Here is an 18,847-nt window from a genome sequence, read left to right on the forward strand (position 1 = left end):
CTCTAAAATTACTTGGTGTAAATTTGTAGTTTAAAAAGATCAAATATCTAAATAAATAGAAGACAGAACAGTATTCTTGAGCTTATTGGGATTTCATTAATAGCTATCTACAAAGAAAATAATTAAGAACATTGTACAATTACCCTAATAAGTAATGTTAAGTGACAGAAAAATATGATTACTGAAGTATAAATCCATACGGAATCTAAGTAATCCAAGTAATCAAAAATTCTTTACCAAAATGGAAAATAAAAATTTTAATGTGAGAAGAACATACCCATTACATTATGTCCGAAGATGTAAACGACTACTTGGAGAACAATCGGTTCGAGTTGCAACAAGATTTGGGGGTGCTCCTCCATTACCGTTAACAGCGTTTCTATTGTGTTCAACAGACCCATTGCTGTTATCGCCTTCTCATCGCTACCTTCATCTGTTTCAAGCACTTGGCTAAATGTAGCAGCCTGAACAAAGAATATATATCATATGTTCTATCATATAAAATTAAAATGTAACAATTATACGGATTCTTAAATTTTAACACAAACAAAGAAAATCAAGGCTAATAACAGTACAACGCGATTAAAGGCGTAAATTATGATGTAAAAACTTTTATTAGTATAATTTTCTTCGTTTCTATTATATAATTATTTTAACTATATAATTTTTCTTGCAAAATGCTATCAAATTTCTTACCAAATGCTGGCACACTTCCACAGCAATTGGAATTAATTGCACAGTATATGTGCAGACGATCTTCTGCATAACACTCGTCAGGTCATCGTTTTCAGTTTGCCTTATAATAGTCAACAATTCAAGTGTTATTTGTTTAATTAATGGTTCGATGTATTTTTTAGCTTTTTGTTGTGACGAAAGCATCATCTGAAGTGCTATGGCCGCTTCGACTTTAACAGGCAAATCTTGATCTCTCAAGAGGGCATTTGTAATTAATCCAACTGCATCAACTAAAATTTGTTCTGTTTTAAACTTAATTTCCGAGAAGTAATGCATCACCCAGCAGGCCTAAAAGCAGAATTAACAATTATCACTGCATTGAATATTTTTCTCATTTTATCATTATTATGTAATATACTTGTAACATACATATACATATACATGTATATATATATAAAATACTGTTTCTAATTATTGTCTTATTTACTCTCGCACGCATATGTCCATGAGGACTGTTGAATTCGGGAAATACGTATTGCAGTAACATCTTGTCCATTTGTTCCTTGTAAACTTTCTTCTTCAATAAGACATCGGCTAAACTTCCAATCTAAATAAAACATAATTTTACATGTTACGTTAACAATACACTAAACATATGTGCAAAAATAATAAAAAAAAGTAGTATAGCCACGTAAAAAAAAATATCAGACATATTTCTGATAAACGCACCATATGTAATGCACCATCTTTTTGTCTTGGGTCTGCGTTTGGACTAGTTAACACCTCCAAACAGAATTGCATCGTTTTTTGTAGCATATTTTTTCGTTTTCTACACGCCGAATGCAACAAGGTTTGTGCTGCCGTAACCGGTGATACAAAATCTTCAAAAATATCTGAAAATACATTGATATTCCAAGTCCTCTATATATTTCAGATTAATGTATTTTAATTAACTTCAACTTTACCGAATTTTACTCTGATGTATTCGTATGGATCAGTATTCCACAATTCCTCATCTGCGGCAGAATATGAGAGAATAGGGAATAAAACATCACGTATAATCTCGAACATGTGAGGCTTCAAAAATTTCCAAGAAAATGCATGACTCACACTAGAATTTCGAAAAGATTATCATATTTATTAAACTTTGCTAAGTCCAATAAAAAAAAAACCTTCATTTGTTAACATATAAATAAATCCTTACCCCTGATTGATATAATTGATTGATTGCTGTATTACTCTAGGAGAGATATAAATTTTCCTACGATATTGATCCAAAGTCTTTAAAAGAACTTCGAGAATACCGGCACTGAAGGTTTGCAAGTACCATTCGGAGAATTCTTTATACTCTTTGGTTACATTTCCTGGGCTACCGTATCTATAATTAACAGTGCAAAATCAAAGAATGTAAATATCTTTCCACTCATTATTTTTGTCATCTTTCGGTCATCATTAATGACTTTAATTACCTTTCAAACACTCTGTGTAAAATATGTAACGCCCACTTTTTACATTTCCACCAAGGCAGTTCCATGCGTTCGTCATCATCAAGATCTGGATTATTAGTCTCTGGCGGTACAGGCCTATCAGTTATTTGTCTTATCACATCCATCCATTGTGAGAATACCTCTCTCGAAATAAGATCAAGGGGAAGTGTGTACTGCAGGAATAATCATTAAGTTTTAAGATACTTTTCTCACTTACTCTTTCAAGATCTATTGGTGAATTCGATCACTCACACCGAATCAATACACATTAAAGACTGTTTTGTATAAAATATCTAAATGCAGTGACAATATAATCAACTTTGACAATTAAATAACACATGTATATTAAATAATGTAACAATGTCATTATTAGGCACCGAATCAATAAAAGTATTCAATTTAATTTTGTTAATTTTATGTATAGTAATTTTTAATAACATTAATCTAATGTAAATGACCGAATTTGCTACATTATACCTCTCTCTAAATTTTTGCATACCTGTGTAAGTGCAAAGAAAATTTTTAATATCTGTTTCTGAAGTAGAACAGACTGTTCAGATGAATCTGGCAATAAGCGTAATATCAATTGATAGATCATAGGGAGTAATAAGTTCATTGCTTCATTTAATGGTCCCCTATCTTCTGCTTTCTTGTACCTAGTTTTAGGATAGAACCATCGGAGCATTATAAAACTGTTTCCTATATAATGGAAAATCAAAGGCGTACAATAAAACATACTCGAAATTTTTAACAAGCTGTTGCAGCGCGAGGAGAACACCAGGCCAGCACGCAGCATCGGGATTTTGAAGGTATATCGTAATTTTGTCCACTATTTGCGTCCATCTTCCAGGGAAGTCGTATTTAACTATATTACTGATGCAAACTGCTAATTGAATTCTAAACATACAATACAGATATGTTATGATAATTTTAATGTGTACCTTTATATCATTCCTTTACTTCAAAAGTGACACAATTCAAAAACGTGATTTTTTTAAATATTTACTATGAATTAAATAAATATTACTTTGTCAATCATCAAAAGCACAACTTAACTTCATTTTAAAAATCATCAAAATTATCACAAGAAAATTTATTGTTTAAACAAACATCACCATTTAGAAAGAATTGTTTTTTTTTAAGGATTGTAAAACAAAAATGATAAAAAATAAAAATAATATTTGATCATATTAAGAATACATTCTTTTTGCAGATATATTATTTGAGAATTTTGTATAAGTAAAAAATAATTTTTTCTTTTTTTTAAATAATTTTATGTTGTTTTTGAAGTAAGAATTCATGTTTTAAAATATTATTAATTAATAATACAAATCGCATTACAACTTACCTAATTAAGTCCGGGGCGTGTACCACAGCATCTACTATGGCATCACGTATCATTGCACGATCTTGCTCGTGAATACTAAATTCTATGGGCCCACTTTCAACTTCCTTATCAGCCCAGTGTGAAGTAATTAAATTTTTTAAATAAATTACACCTACAAAGATAACGAAATATTAAGCCTCGTAATTTATTATTTGTTTTCAGTATTATTTGTTTACATAATATAAAGGGATCACAAAGAAATATTTACCAGCTTGTCTGACAGGCATATCGACTTCATTTGACATTACTACCTGCAATAACGTTGGTGCAAAACCAATAATTTTGTGAATCTGAAAAATTTAAACACGCACACATAGATTTATTGCTTATAGCAATTAACATTGCTGCATTATTGCTTTGATGCTATAATTCTACAAGCTCATGATAACTTATAGAATATACAGAATGCGTAAACAACAGATAGCATAAACTAACACATAATTCTGTTCTCTGCAGCTACTGCACATTCATTATACTTAAAATAAAATAGATATGTATTTAAAATTTGGCGAAAACTAGAAAGTTTTAAAGCAGTCCAGTACAGAACAATCTGTTTTTTATAACTGAATTAGTATATACTTTATATACTTAATAAAAACCTGTTCTTTTTAACTTTATGCATGGCTTGTCATTTCTTTTTTATTTTCTAACATAAGAGAAAAGGAGGCAAGGTAAATGGTACAGCAAGAAACAAAAAGTCCATTTTCTGTTTCTGCTAGACTGTACTGGAACTCTCTACCTTTCTTCCTTTTGCCATAATATATAAAATAAATATCAAACATATACCTGTCTCACAGTTGGAACTTTAAGTTCCAAAAAATGTTCAGTCACAGAAAACAAATCTAAAGATTTAGTACAATTCATGCCCGTTTCCACCAATGTAGATTAACTTATTTTAATCTTGGTTCAATTTACTCTTTGTCTTTTTCTTTAAGTCCAGTTCCACAACTCACGGTTAACTCTTAACTGAAGTTCAACTTTCTTTGTTTCTCATCTCTTTTCAATTCAAGAATTGGAAAAAGATAATGAATAAGTTGAACCTCGGTTAAGACTTAACCGTGAGTTGTGGAACTGGGCCTTAGAATTAGAAAAAGATGAAGAGTAAGTTAAACCAAGATTAAAGTTAATCTATATTGATGAGCATCAATGCAGCAACAAAGAACAGAGGTTTAATTTTTATAAATAAACTAGAATATCTTCTTTGTATTTATACTGATAAATATATACAATAATTTATACTGATATTTGGTAAAAATGAGATGGAAAGTTCTAACGTACTGCAGTGCAATAATTAAAAAAACCAATTAAAAAACAATAAAAAACAATTATAAAAAAAACCTAAAGTGATATAAATACATTTCAATATTTGCCAAAAGAGCGAAAAGGAAAGTTATATAGTTCAGTGCAGCAATAAAAAAACCTATTGTATCAATTTAAGCCTATAGCACACGATGCTCATTTTCTTGCTGACTGGATTAGAATCTAACCATCGTATTGATTGACAATACCAGCATTGCAGCTTGCAATACGATGGCAAGATTCTAATCCAGCTAGCAATCCAACGAAAAAAAACAACCATCGTGTACCACAGACTTTATTGCTCATAGGAACATCATTACATTATCATTATCATTACTGTTATCATAAATCTACAAGTTTGTAATTTATAGAGCATTTAGAAGCATTTGGAATACATGAACAATAGATAGCATATACATAACACATATATATTTAAAGTATAAAAATAACACGCTAGCAATGTATAACAGATTGCAAAATTACAGGTCATGTTGGGATAATTTCGTTGAACAAAACGGCGCGTTAACACGCAATATGAAAGCCATAGCTGATTCGTATGATCTCGAGAATTATGTACCACGTCGAGGGTCAAAGGAATGCAGGCGCTCCGAGAATATCTCCTCGCACGCGCGAGGAGAGGTTAACGAGCGCGAGCGTGGGTCTGCGTGGGTCCGAAAGTTCAGCTAACATTCATCCAAAACTTGAACAAAAGGTGTCCTCTTTGCGGTCTCGCCGACCTCTTTCTCATTGGATCGAGCTTGTCGCGGTTGCTTCATCACCGAGAAGAAACGAAGTCTGTCGAAAAAAAGATCCCTTCACCCCCCCCCCTCGACCCCTTTCCTCCCGCTAGCGACGGCGGGAACAGTGATGAGCACGCCGGCATTATTCTCTCAGCAAGGACGTGTTTCCCGGTTTCATAGTTCACATGTGCAAAATCAGAAGATGAGGATCGACATAAGACGAGGCCACATGTGCTAGAGATGCTCCGATGTGCTCGTTCTCTCCCTCTCTTTCTCTCTCTCTCTCTAACCCCTCGCACACGCACATTCTTTCTCGCTCACTCCTTTAACCTTCCGCCGGGTAAAATCGCACGTTTTCTCCTCTAAATTTGCTCGCGAATTTCCATACCTGGTTGAGCTGTCCTTCTGCCTCCTTTTGCTGCGCGGGATCGATTGTCGCCCGCAACAGCTCGGTGAGCTTACGCGCGTCCATCGCTCCGGGCCGCCTCAGCTCGTCTTGTATTAATTAGACGCCTGAATTTTTGCAGATCGAATATCCCAGCACTGGACTTGACCCGGCGCATTCACCTCGCACTGCTTGCTCCTTGCCTGGCCTGGCCCAGTGCAGTCACGTGACACAACAACATGGCGGCGTGGATCAGCTTTTGAATCGTCGCATCCGGTCCGTGAAACATGCATTTCGCGTGATATGCGACCCTCCCCTCCCCCCCTATGATGTGTTTGATATATCGTCAATGCAATGAATATCGCCTTAAGGCTCGATTCCATCAATAGTTGCATTAAGCAGAGAAAACAGCCTTGTAATTGTTGTAAAATTCTTTAATATGATTAGTTTATATATTTATAGAGTTAATTTGCTGACTCTCGACTTCGAGTTCATGGTCTGCTGTTTTTAGCTGCAAAAGAAAAGCTAAACTATAGAAAAAAATTGTACAGCCAAATGGCTGCGTTCAACAGAGGTTGTATTCGGTAATCACACTACAGATTATCGGTTACAGTTGCTGGTTGTCGGTTCTATTTTAGTTAATTTAATTTTGTTGAAAAGACCACTGAAAAAAAAAAGGCGTCTTTTCGTCATCTTTCTATGGTTGTCGTTTTCGCAAAGCAAAAAGTCGACTAGGGGCTTCCCATCTGGCCGAAATCGTTGCCATTCTAAGGCCAATATTACACGCAGTTTTTCGTATGCAATACTTTTCAAGAATCGCATACGAAAGGGCTCCTGGCACTGACAGCACCACAGCCAATACGGTGGCAAGATTCTAATCCAGCTAGCAATCCAGCAGGAAAATAAGCATCGTGTGCCGCAGGCTTTAGAGCGGAAGTTGCTCAAGATTCGAGATGGCTTAAGCTAGTGCATGAATCAATCAGAGAGCCATATTAGCATCTTGACATTGCTTAAGATTAAGAACGAATTATGGATTCTGCTTAATTTCAGCGAATTTTGCATTAAAACATATACATGACATGTGTATTTAATCATTATGATGTATACTGTACCAATTGGTACATCATTGGCTGCGTTTAGCGGACTCAACAGTGGAGTGAGCGCTCGCTGTTATTGGTGTATTCTTTTAGATCATCCAATCAGCATTTTAGATCTGAAAGAATATATCAATAGCAGCGAGCGCTCATTCAACTGTTGAGTTCGCTGAACGCAGCCATTCTTTAAATACATTGCTAAAATTAAAATAATTTAATAGAAAGTTACTAGTTAGTATTAAGGTGCATACGATGTAAACTAGGCCTCTGTGTCGCTGGCTGACTAGTCAGGACCCTTAAAGTGAAATAGATGTATATATAATTAGAAAGAAAAAAAGTTGGTTCACGTTGCATGTTCTAACAAGTTCCAACATGTTCCAACATGTTCTATTCGAGCGCTTTAATAGGATGTTGCAACATGTTGATGGAAACGCGAATATACTTAAAGAAAAAAGATCCATCCATTTACATCTTACCAAAAAAAAAGAAAGTACATACAAAATTGACTGCGAAAGACTGAAACAACTCTTTAAATTGAGCTCGCAGCTTTATGATTGGTCGATTTTCACATCCTTTTGCAATCCTCCGTCTAAATTCTGAAGACTCATTCTCTTTCCCAGTCATTTTCAGTTGCGTGGCGTTAAATCTTTCTAAAAATAAGATAAATATATAAATGAAGCATCGAAGAGAAAAAAAAAGGAGATCGTCCAACCGGGAAAAAAAAAGAAAAACTGAACTGATAAAAAATTCGATTATGAATAAAGCGATTATCGGCAATTCGCGAACAGCTCGATATCTATACACGCGAGCGACGACAGGCTCGGAATTAGGAGCGTGCGAACGAGGGCACCGTGGAGGGCACCGTGGAGGGCATCGCATGAGAACCCGCCCAGCGTCGTGCTGCCGCACAGCAATGTATCGACAAACTAAATAATCGACGTCAAAAGCTGTCAAATATGGCGAGGGGCAGCGAGAGAGAGCGGTAATTGACATGTAAAAATGTGAATGGCTCCGCCGCGGCCCGCACTGTGATCTGCGCTTCGATCGGGTGGGTGGGTCGCGCGCTCGTGGCCGACGATCGCGGTGTCCTCGCGTGCGTGGATCCGGGCTCACGCGGACGACGACGGCGACGACGACAACGACGATCGACGACGATGTCGGGCCCGTCGCCGGCGCCTGTCGAATGCCGGAAGTGAAGTGTTTTCCGGCGCGACCGCGAGGGCAGTCCGAACCAGGAGCCAGACAGGGCTCTACACGCAGACCCGGGAAGGAGGGGCATGGTATGGTAATCAGCGGACAAACGCTATGGGCGCTCAACAGACCAAGGACAGGGTGATCCCCGCCGGGTCCACCGTGCGCCAGACACGCAAGCAGCCCAGAAACCTCAAAGATACGCGCGTCATAGGCTCTAACATATTCACTGAGCACAGCGGTGAGAACACACGTCCCTATCGTTCTCTGTCTTGCTCCTAGACCTTGAGCTCCTAAAGTAGCATCCTCGAACACATTCCACTTGTTGAAGCACGATGCTTTTGCAACTCATGCTGAAACTGGCATACTTCTCCTGTGGCATGTTTTATGTTAACACTGTACTCTCATGACTTGACACAATATGATGTGGTATCTTTATAGACTAATAGCAATGATAAGAAAGTAGTATTTAGAAATAATTTAAAAGTCTGTTTTTTATAGCTAATATTATATAGTATTCATTTTTAGGAGCTTAAAGTGCTATATGTTTAAGATTCGAGTAAAGCGAGAAGAAAAGGCTTAGTGCAAGAGTAAAAAACAAACCTTGAGATTTATTTTTTTTTTGCTGTACTAGACTATAGTAAAACTTTTCTTCTTGCTTTCACCAAATTTTAAACATGTACCTGTTTTGTTTTAAGTACAGAAAATGTACATTAGTTTATTGTAAAGAAACATCTCTAATTTTGTGATGTTTTCTAACATATAAATTAATGTTTATATTGGCATGTATGTCGTCTGAATTAATAGAAATATTATTGGCTAAATAAAAGTTTTGTAATATATAAGCATGTATACCTGTGTATGTTATAGAAAAAGAGATAAAAAGATATCTATATGAAGATTCATACAGATATGTTAATCATCCTTATTGTGTTATGTTACTTTGAATGTAATTATGAGATTTTCCAACATCTTGCATTATTATATAAGCAAAGAGCTGCTTTGAGATTATCAGTATTAGAAGTTTTCCTTTGGATATATTAAAGGTTACATAAAAGATTGTTTTCTATCTTTTACAGAGGCACTTTTGCAAAGTAGACCTCTACCTCACATTCCAGCATTGCCAGAAGGTGATCCCCCAAGTGGTTCTAGTGTTCAATCAATTTCACAGCAAGCTAACATTCAACAGCACGCCAGTGTATCCGCTAGCGGACTTCTTGAAGCAGCAAATAGGTCAGTTTCACTGTTTAAAGTCTGAAGGACATATGTCATGCTTATATAATAGCTGTTTTATCTATTTTTGTATAAGGTCAGACTATAAAAGACTTATATAAATTATCTTTAATACATAATAGGAAGATAGGGAGATCCTTATTACATAGGTTTGCTTTTTTTATATACTTCTATTTATAAGATATAGAATCTTAAATATAAAGGATGTTATCTTTATATCATCAGTTATTTAGTTCTAGAAATAATATTTTCCATTTTTATGCAGATGGACTAGCAAGGAAAACCTCTTAGCACAAGAGGAGGATGATCCTCAATTATTTGTTGCCTTGTATGATTTTCAAGCTGGTGGGGAGAATCAACTTAGTTTGAAAAAGGGTATTAAATTTATGTTTCATTAAATATATTACATAAAACATTGCATTTCATCAAGTTTTAGAACGTAAATGTTGATTTTTTTATAAGTGTAACAACTTAAATGTTATCTTCTAATTTTTCCGAACAGGTGAACAAGTACGTATCCTAAGTTATAATAAAAGCGGAGAATGGTGCGAGGCTCATTCGAGCTCTGGGCAAGTGGGATGGGTACCATCGAATTACGTTACACCCGTGAACTCCTTGGAAAAACACTCTTGGTACCATGGGAGGATATCTAGGAATGCTGCAGAGTATTTGCTGAGTTCAGGGATAAATGGTAGTTTTCTTGTACGGGAATCGGAGAGCAGTCCCGGGCAACGTAGCATCTCTTTGAGATACGAGGGTCGAGTGTATCACTATAGGATCAACGAAGATAGCGAAGGAAAGATGTTCGTCACAACGGAAAGCAAATTCAACACGTTAGCTGAGTTAGTGCATCATCATTCAATGCTTGCTGATGGCCTTATAACGCAACTGCTTTACCCTGCACCAAAGCATAATAAGCCTACCGTCTTCCCTTTGAGTCCGGAGCCGGACGAATGGGAGATTAACAGGACGGACATAGTAATGAGACATAAGTTAGGAGGCGGCCAATACGGCGATGTGTATGAAGCAGTCTGGAAGAGATACAACATGACCGTAGCGGTTAAAACTCTGAAGGAGGATACGATGGCATTGAAGGATTTTCTAGAGGAAGCGGCTATCATGAAGGAAATGAAACATCGAAATCTGGTACAATTATTGGGAGTTTGTACACGTGAACCACCGTTCTACATCATCACGGAATTCATGAGCAAAGGAAATCTCCTGGATTACCTGCGAAACGAGAGTAAGCATCAGATTAACGCTGTAGTTCTGATGCACATGGCTACACAGATTGCGAGCGGCATGAGTTATTTAGAGAGTAGAAACTTCATTCATCGTGACTTGGCGGCCAGGAATTGTCTGGTCGGCGAAAACCATCTTGTTAAGGTTGCAGATTTCGGTCTAGCTCGTCTTATGAGAGACGATACGTACACAGCCCATGCAGGGGCGAAATTTCCTATAAAATGGACTGCACCAGAAGGTTTAGCATATAATAAATTCTCCACAAAGGTACAAAAATCGTTAAGAAATATAATTATTCCCTTATTACGGATTACGAATAATGATAATTTATTTTTCACAGTCTGATGTATGGGCATTCGGTATCTTATTATGGGAGATTGCCACTTATGGAATGTCCCCTTATCCTGGTGTCGATCTAACGGACGTTTATCACATGTTGGAAAAAGGCTATCGAATGGAATGTCCTCCCGGTTGTCCAACAAAAGTTTATGATCTGATGCGTCAGTGCTGGCAGTGGTCAGCGGCAGAACGGCCAACTTTTAAGGAAATACACCTTTCATTAGAAAATATGTTTCAAGAATCTAGTATTACCGAAGGTAAATGAATTATTCTAGATTAGAGTATTAATTAATTGTATTTTTTGTAAAAAAATTATGTTCTTATTATAATATGTTTCTGTAATATTACAGAGGTAGAGAAGCAACTTCAAGGTGGCGGGGAAATTCCATTGCTAGCATACAAAAAATCGCAGACTGGAAGTACAGGAAATATACATGGACTTGTTCTTGTATCTGAGCAATTATCTTCTTCCGGCATAACGCAAGGTAATATTTAATGTTATAGTGTTGATAATGACTCAACCATGTGACGTGTTTTAACACTGAAATAAAAAGGTGTGAACTGTAATTATAGTTTTTGTAATATAATTAAAAAAGATAGTTTAAATTTGATCTTTCTAAATTTTAACATATATTTCAAAGGATATTGAATAATATTATTGCTTCTGATATTCTTTTCTTTAAATATTTGAATATAATTTTTGTTTTTACATTATATAGAAGTATCTAATACATATTATTTATCTAAAATAGTAGTATTTATTTGACCAAATATATTTTATGTAGAAGGAGCCAGCTCGGTCACCAAGTTAAGTACTTTTATGGGAGGTTTGTCAAGTAGGAGTAATAGTAATATGGTTCAAATGCGAAGATCTACCAATAAAAAAGGAAAACAGGCACCAGCACCTCCTAAGCGAACAAGGTACTTATATTTTCTTTTTTTTTCCTATAAAACATACAATCATAATTCGGTATATAACAAAGTTATTTATCTTCTGTGACAGCTTGCTATCATCGTGCAGTTCTTTTCGAGATTCTGCCTATCAAGAACAAGATCAGCAAAATGTTGAAGTGAGCACTATGACGCTTGACGATGGCACAGATCTAAATGGTATTGATAAAATTTTTGAAGGTATTCCACTATATCAAATTAAGTGTAATGATGAATGCACGAATGCTGCTTCCATTTGATTTCTTTTGTTAACTTTCAGTTGACTTTAAGTTTAATTTTGATATGCATCTCCGCCTACAGTGATTTACAGCTTCATGAATGTGGGTCATTCTCCTCGAGCCAGTATGTATACTTGAATGTTGAATACACGCCGAATACTAATTTCCGGTATAATAGTACTTGGATATATTTTATTAATGCATACTCTCGAGCGTCTGCATCTCGTACATACTGTTAATCGTAGCTACAGTTCTTCGTTCCCACTTATACGAATAGGGAACGATATTTTACATATGTTATTTATCATACTGACAATGAGTTACAAACCCAACAGGTTCCATATTAGGTACTCATGCATGATATTTGTTTTTGCAGAGGTACAAGTAGAACGTCGTTTTTTCTCTTTGGTTTTAGATTTCTAGATATGTATCATTTTAATTTCTCGTTTAATTATTCTCATTCTAAAGATTGAGATTCGACTGCGCAAGGGGTATTATTTCGTCGATTTTATCATCGTATAAAATTCAACTGTGTTCAAGCAGTGTTACGTGAGTTTACTGAGCTTCTTATTCATACATATATCACAAAAAAATCATTCAGAAAACTAACACACGTCATATACCATTTCTCATTTTCACTGATTATTTATTGTCAACGACGTCACTCTTATTTAACTAATAGGATTACATAACTAATAAACACAATTTAAGGATCTGCTGTTAACTGAATGTCGATTAAAGGAGAATGACCCTAGGATGAATGAAGTGTGACTAGAAGGAAAAGCAGAAAATAAGATTGATAGGCGCCGCAAATATTCTTTTCTTAGCTTTCCTCCAGAATTGTCTATAACGCGTTGTGCTTACATGCTGGAGAGATACCTTAGCTATAGATTATATACAGTACACCTTATTAAATGGCGACTCAGGTATCACACGTGATCTCGTGACAATGGCTACACAGTCAATTACTACAGGAGGTTGCGATATGGACGACGACGGAGATGGGTCGCAAGGGACAGCAGAACATAACTTTGTTCCTCAACCGTCAACCTCGCCGGAACCAGTATCCAACTTACCATGCAATCAGAAACAAATTAAATCTCGACCTTACACGTCTAAGGAAGTACTGCCTCAGAAGGTACAATGATCTTACATTGAGCGGCCACAATTTCAAAGCTATATAAATACTAGACACAGAAACAATACCTTCTTTACCCGCGTATGACATTAAATATTACCAGATACTGTAATGATAATATTTCTGTATGTTTGTGTTAAGAATCTCAAAGTAAAGTCCGTTTCGATGGTAAATGCATTTAGCACTGCTTGAATAACTTGCGTTGTTTGATTAGAAAAAGCGATTCCGCGATTTAGAATAAAAATCTATTTCAGCTGGTCCACGTGGGTGCGCTGGAGGTGCAAAATGTTAAAAGGGCGATCAACCGCTACGGCACTCTGCCAAAAGGAGCCAGAATCGGGGCATATTTGGAATCTTTACGACAAAGCGGTATGCCGCCGAATCAGGAGAATATCGCCACGTCCTCTTTATCCAATGCAGTCATAGAACAGCAGCAGCAAGATATCATCACCGCGAGTGTTGTCGATGTGATCCCGCAGCACCGTTCCCTTTCACCTCGCCAGAACAATTTACGCAATCAACCACAGATGACGCGTAGCAATTCTTCGAGTGGAGTGGTGAATACCTATCAGCCGCCGAATTCACCTCGCAGCCGTGCCGTAGGTATCAGGAAGACCAATACGGAAGGGATCGGCTTGCGAACTTTTCGAGCGCCGAACAATTCTAGCTTCCGTACCGCCAGCCCGTCGAGATCAATTCAGCCAACTCTGGCTGATCTGGAGTTTCCACCACCACCGGTGGATCTACCACCTCCTCCGGACGAAGCCTTCGATCACTGTGACTTGCCGCCACCTGTCACAACGGCGTCACCATGCGAGCCATCCTCTTCTCACACGAAGATAGCGAGCTCGCCAGTTGGCCTTAGGAAAGTGAAAACAGAATGGCGGAGCAAAGACGAGATCAGCGATCACGATCAGGACGATAGAAATAATGACGTGAGAAACGCGGAGCCATCAGTGAAGGAGGCTAGTTCGCGATTCGGCGTGAATCTGCGACGCCGGGAAACGACTGCCGGCGATGCGCATTGCGGTAGCGGCGGCGGCATTGGTAAGTCCGTGGACGAGAAGAAATTAGTTTATAGACCAAAGGAAACGACGAGCAGTGGTACGATCAAAACAGAATCGTTGGACGCGACGATCGTGGCACCCGAGGAGGCGCCACCGCCGCCTCCACCACCGCCGCCGCCTATCGACGGTGCCGTAATCGGAACCGGTACCACCGATCCCTTCGAATCCAAACCTGGCATGAAGGAGATGCTGGAGCTCAAGCTGATCAACGAGATCAAGCAGAGTGCAGACATGAAACACGGTGGTACCGGCTTCGCGAAGAAGACTGGTAGCGTCGCTAGTAGCAACGCGCCTCTGTCGGCGGCACCGCTCGACCCGGCGTCGCAGCTTCTATCCGAGTTGTGCGCCAGCTTCAGCATGGATTCCGCCAATAAGCAGCATATCGTCCCGAGCGAGTACGCGATCTCGATGTTGAAAAGCAATGACGTATCCAATGTTCAGGAACACGTTCACACGAACATGTTGGGCGCGCACACTGAGAGGAGCAGCGGCCACAAGGAGATCCCGATGACCTCGCCGATTACGGAAGGCCATGTATTGAGTGCTGCTAGCGTAGGTTTCAAATTGAAGAAGGTAGACAAGAGAAGTAATCCACAGAGGGAAGAGAATCCGGACAGTCAAATAATCGACTTCAAGGCTCGGTTGCGAAAGGTGGATAACACTGACAAGGAGAGGGCCGTGGCGGACGAGAAGAGCAAGTCGTCGCGTTTCGACGACTGCACGCAGGGAAGTAACATCGCGGATTCGGCGGATTCGTCATCCGGCGTGGATGATATGAACGATGACAAGCGCCGCAGCACCGGTAGTATTAGTAGCCTAAAAAAATTGTGGGAGAACAAAGAGGCTTCTTGTGATAACCAACCACTTAGTCCTAAATTAAATGTGAGAGGGGCGAGTAGCAAACAGGATATCGGTGACATTGCAAGCGAGGACTCTCCAGAGGATCATAGCGGTGCCTCGACCAGAAGCTCGACCAGCAAAGGCGATCCGCGAATATGGCCTCCGACCTCGTCATCCTCAGTAACCTTGGAAATGGAAAAGCCGATCGTACCGGCCAAACCGTTGAAACCACTCGGACCCTCCAGCAAACATTTTGGTTCCTCGATATACGCCACGCCGAATTGCAACAAGTCGTCGCAGAGCGACGACGACGGCAGCAAGCAGACCAGCGGCGAAATGACGAAAGGGGCGAAGCATAGCGTGATGGAAATTTCGAACGTTATAGAAAATAGCATTTTGAATCTGAAGGGTAGTCCCACCATAGTTATGGCTAGCTGGCTACAGCTTTCTGACAAGGTCGGCCTGCTTCACGGCATGTGCGTCAACCTAACGGACACGGCAATCGCGCCGCATGCGAGATTCCAATTTCGCGACCTGCTCACCCGGCTCGAGCTGCAGGCGAGACAGCTGCGAGCTGCCGGCACACGCAACATCACCGAGAATACGAGACTCTTGTGTGATGTGCAGAATACGATAAAGGACGTGATAAACACGGTGCAAAGGTAAAGCCGCACCGGGCCGGCTGAAAAATCAAAACGAGCATCTTGCCCTGCGAGTTTTCCCTGCACTCCATCACCCTATCCCTGTGATGTACCCCGATCGCAGAAGTCATCACTCTCGTCCCTCCTATCTCTTTCTCTCTCTATCTCGCATCCGCATGTGGACGTATAGTATACATATAAATTTATATAAATATATATCTAAGTCACTAAGTAAGGTTTTATCAAGGAATGAAATCTTTTTTGAAAGCATAGCAATTAATCTACGCGAGCGAATAAGAGTGAACTTAATGTGAATAAGTCTTTAATCGATAATACGACTGCATGATTGTTAGAGGAATTAATCCAAAGTTGCATGAATCGTCGGTGACACTTCTCGACACGCAGTCACATAGGAACACAACATGTACGAGATAAAACACAATTCGTACGAGATCCTATATATACGCAGTAAATTCTATAAGTTCGTATATATTTACATCTCTCTGCCTGCATACCATCCATGCGTTTTTTTTGGAAGATCTTTAAGAGACCGCTATGATCAGCGTGTACAACGTCACAGGCCTGGCAGGAATACGGCCTTAAAACGAGAAGTAAACGTATACACCATTGCATGATTGAATTTTTATGTCGAGACGTAACGACGGTTTTCATATACGGTAGTAAATGTGATGATTATAATTACTGTATGGAATAACCGATGAAGCAAATTCTCAGTAGTATATAATCGGCGTATTGGCATGATTGAATGGTGGCATATTAAACGCGAAAAAATGAGTCGCGTCGCGGACGCGAAAATATCGAACGCGCTAAACTCTATATCCTCGAATCGCTTACGTATCGCGTATATATAAATCGTTTCGTTTTACATGTAATTTTATACACACATCGTGCTTAGTATATATATATATATTATACGCGAGATTTTTAGATTAGACTATATATATAAATACGGACAACACACCTAAACATAAGCCGTTTCATGTGTACTGTGGGACAATATAAACGATTTTGTATTTGTATAGAGTAAGTTGGATATAACAGCTATACACAACGCGAATCGATTACGCCTACACGTAAAATTATATTCAAAACAAACCACAAAATCGAATGTAATTAATCAAACAATTTTTGAGTGTCGTGTGCTTTGTTCTTATCCAGGATGGTATGGTTCTTCCAAAAGCACAATAGCGGAAATATTCGCCTGAAGACATCCATGTGTGAACGATTCAGTAACAGTTAATTTATGGAAAGTGTGTCTCCGATAGACACGTTATAGATGAACTGAGAGAGCCAAAACAAAGTAAAGGAGTATTTATACTGGCCGTAACCGTATGCCGTAATCTGTAAGAATCAATTAATCAAATATTCCTCTTTTACAGCCGAATAAGAGGAGAATACTCGACTGTGATTAGTCAATTCTTATTGATTACGGCATACGATTACGGCCAGTATAAATGTTCCTAAATGGACAAATAATAATATACGATACGTATTATCTGTGTCTGTACAGTATTTTCTCTACATGCTGTCGTATGCAATGAAGTTTGTAAACATCATGCATTTGTTACTCGCACTTATTCTTCTGTATTGTCATTCATATATCGCATACGTTTTACATCTTTTAGATAAAGAAACAAAAAGAAAAGAGTAAGCTTTAGTAAGTATTATATATGCAGTTAAATTTCTGTTATTTATGATGACGTAATGTTATATAGTTCTACGCAGATGCTTGTTAACGTCGCTGTATGCATCCCCGCGAAAGGAACAAATAAGTTAAGTTTTGTAGTTTGTATAATAATACATCGACTGTAAAGCTATTATCCCTACGATAGTATACCGGATTGATTTTATGGAGGTTTTCAGGCTTATACTTCGTTCGGCTTGATTGTGCTCTCGATACTAAAAGAGAATGCAATAGAGGAAATAAGTCATCGATGAACTGTTTCTTATGACACACTGCCTATATTATATGTTACAGCTAGTAGTATACATATTGAATTCACTAGTACTCTTAATCATGTAAATGTATTTCTTCTTTTGATCCAATATCTCGAATTTCTTTATATTTTGTACCTGTGATAAAATAATCAAGCTCTTTCTCTTCTTTTCATCAAAAGAATCATGCTCAACAGAAACGATAATAGTTATACGAATAAATTTTAGTCACCAGACATTTATTCGTATATGAAATTGTATTATTGAAAGAGATACTAAAATTAATGTTTTATATAATGTATTATAGTAATTTTATGTCTATTTATACTCTCTCGTATTTATTTCTAATTTTTTGATGTAAAATTACAAGAATCGACCAACGTACTGATTTACTAATACAAAATTTTAATATTGCTTTATACATTGATATAAGATTGAAAAACCGAAAATAAAAATAATTATCAAATTATGTTGTTTTTTTTTTCAATTTGGATGACTTGTAATTTTATCCCGGATAATGTATACTGTCAAAATTGTATTTTATTTTGCTATATACATTACATTATTATATATTTGCAAATAAACTAACATATATATTGTGTTTATTTTATGATATATATTTATTATAAATATATATATAACATTTTAAAATTTTCTTTAGCAATTATCACAGTTTATACAAATTATCGCTGTTTATAAATTATTGTATATTGCATAAATCTAAATAACAGTCTTATCAGGTCCCTGATAGTTAACTCATTATTCTAGTAGTTGTAGTAATCGAAAATGGTCATTTACGATTTTCCATTTGTTATCCATGACTGTGATTAGAAAAATTTGATTGAACATTTTGGAGCTCATCTGCTAATATTCTACTTTGCCTTGATTAGAAAGATTAGAAATGATTCACCATATAAGTTTCCGCTAGCAATCAAATTTCAGCTGCACTTTTTTTTTCAAATTA

General features: G+C 37.5%; 2 protein-coding genes across 6 annotated transcripts in view; one reads left to right on the forward strand and one right to left on the reverse strand.

The window, feature by feature from the left end:
• Positions 1 to 6,212, reverse strand: part of LOC108754580 (importin-7) — an 8,724-nt gene extending 2,512 nt beyond the window's left edge. Inside the window, exons 1-12 of one of the 2 annotated variants that reach the window (XM_018497013.1) lie at positions 5,977 to 6,212; positions 3,758 to 3,839; positions 3,511 to 3,661; positions 2,901 to 3,059; positions 2,662 to 2,818; positions 2,145 to 2,335; positions 1,880 to 2,053; positions 1,641 to 1,786; positions 1,405 to 1,556; positions 1,163 to 1,282; positions 697 to 1,023; positions 278 to 464 (exon numbers count right to left, since the gene is read on the reverse strand). In XM_018497013.1, coding sequence (XP_018352515.1) covers positions 278 to 464; positions 697 to 1,023; positions 1,163 to 1,282; positions 1,405 to 1,556; positions 1,641 to 1,786; positions 1,880 to 2,053; positions 2,145 to 2,335; positions 2,662 to 2,818; positions 2,901 to 3,059; positions 3,511 to 3,661; positions 3,758 to 3,839; positions 5,977 to 6,060 — 1,930 coding nt within the window. In that variant the 5' untranslated portion in view covers positions 6,061 to 6,212. Of the gene's footprint in view, positions 1 to 277; positions 465 to 696; positions 1,024 to 1,162; positions 1,283 to 1,404; positions 1,569 to 1,640; positions 1,787 to 1,879; positions 2,054 to 2,144; positions 2,336 to 2,661; positions 2,819 to 2,900; positions 3,060 to 3,510; positions 3,662 to 3,757; positions 3,840 to 5,976 lie in introns of both variants that reach the window. The other variant, XM_018497012.1, reaches the window with a different exon arrangement.
• A 1,615-nt stretch (positions 6,213 to 7,827) lies between these two features.
• Positions 7,828 to 18,112, forward strand: LOC108754529 (tyrosine-protein kinase Abl). 4 transcript variants are annotated; one of them, XM_018496916.1, is made up of 10 exons: positions 7,828 to 8,499; positions 9,338 to 9,491; positions 9,757 to 9,866; positions 9,994 to 11,000; positions 11,074 to 11,329; positions 11,423 to 11,557; positions 11,858 to 11,993; positions 12,076 to 12,203; positions 13,168 to 13,379; positions 13,634 to 18,112. In XM_018496916.1, the coding sequence occupies exons 1-10, from the start codon at positions 8,373 to 8,375 to the stop codon at positions 15,950 to 15,952; spliced, it is 4,584 nt and encodes a 1,527-aa protein (XP_018352418.1). In that variant the 5' UTR covers positions 7,828 to 8,372; the 3' UTR covers positions 15,953 to 18,112. The 4 variants fall into 4 exon arrangements, with proteins under 4 accessions (XP_018352418.1, XP_018352420.1, XP_018352419.1 ...); XM_018496918.1 differs by having other exon boundaries at positions 13,216 to 13,379; XM_018496917.1 differs by having other exon boundaries at positions 12,076 to 12,182.
• Positions 18,113 to 18,847: the final 735 nt, after the last annotated feature.

Source organism: Trachymyrmex septentrionalis, unplaced genomic scaffold (assembly GCF_001594115.1).
Source record: "Trachymyrmex septentrionalis isolate Tsep2-gDNA-1 unplaced genomic scaffold, Tsep1.0 scaffold8, whole genome shotgun sequence".
In the NCBI taxonomy this organism is placed as follows: domain Eukaryota; kingdom Metazoa; phylum Arthropoda; class Insecta; order Hymenoptera; family Formicidae; genus Trachymyrmex; species Trachymyrmex septentrionalis.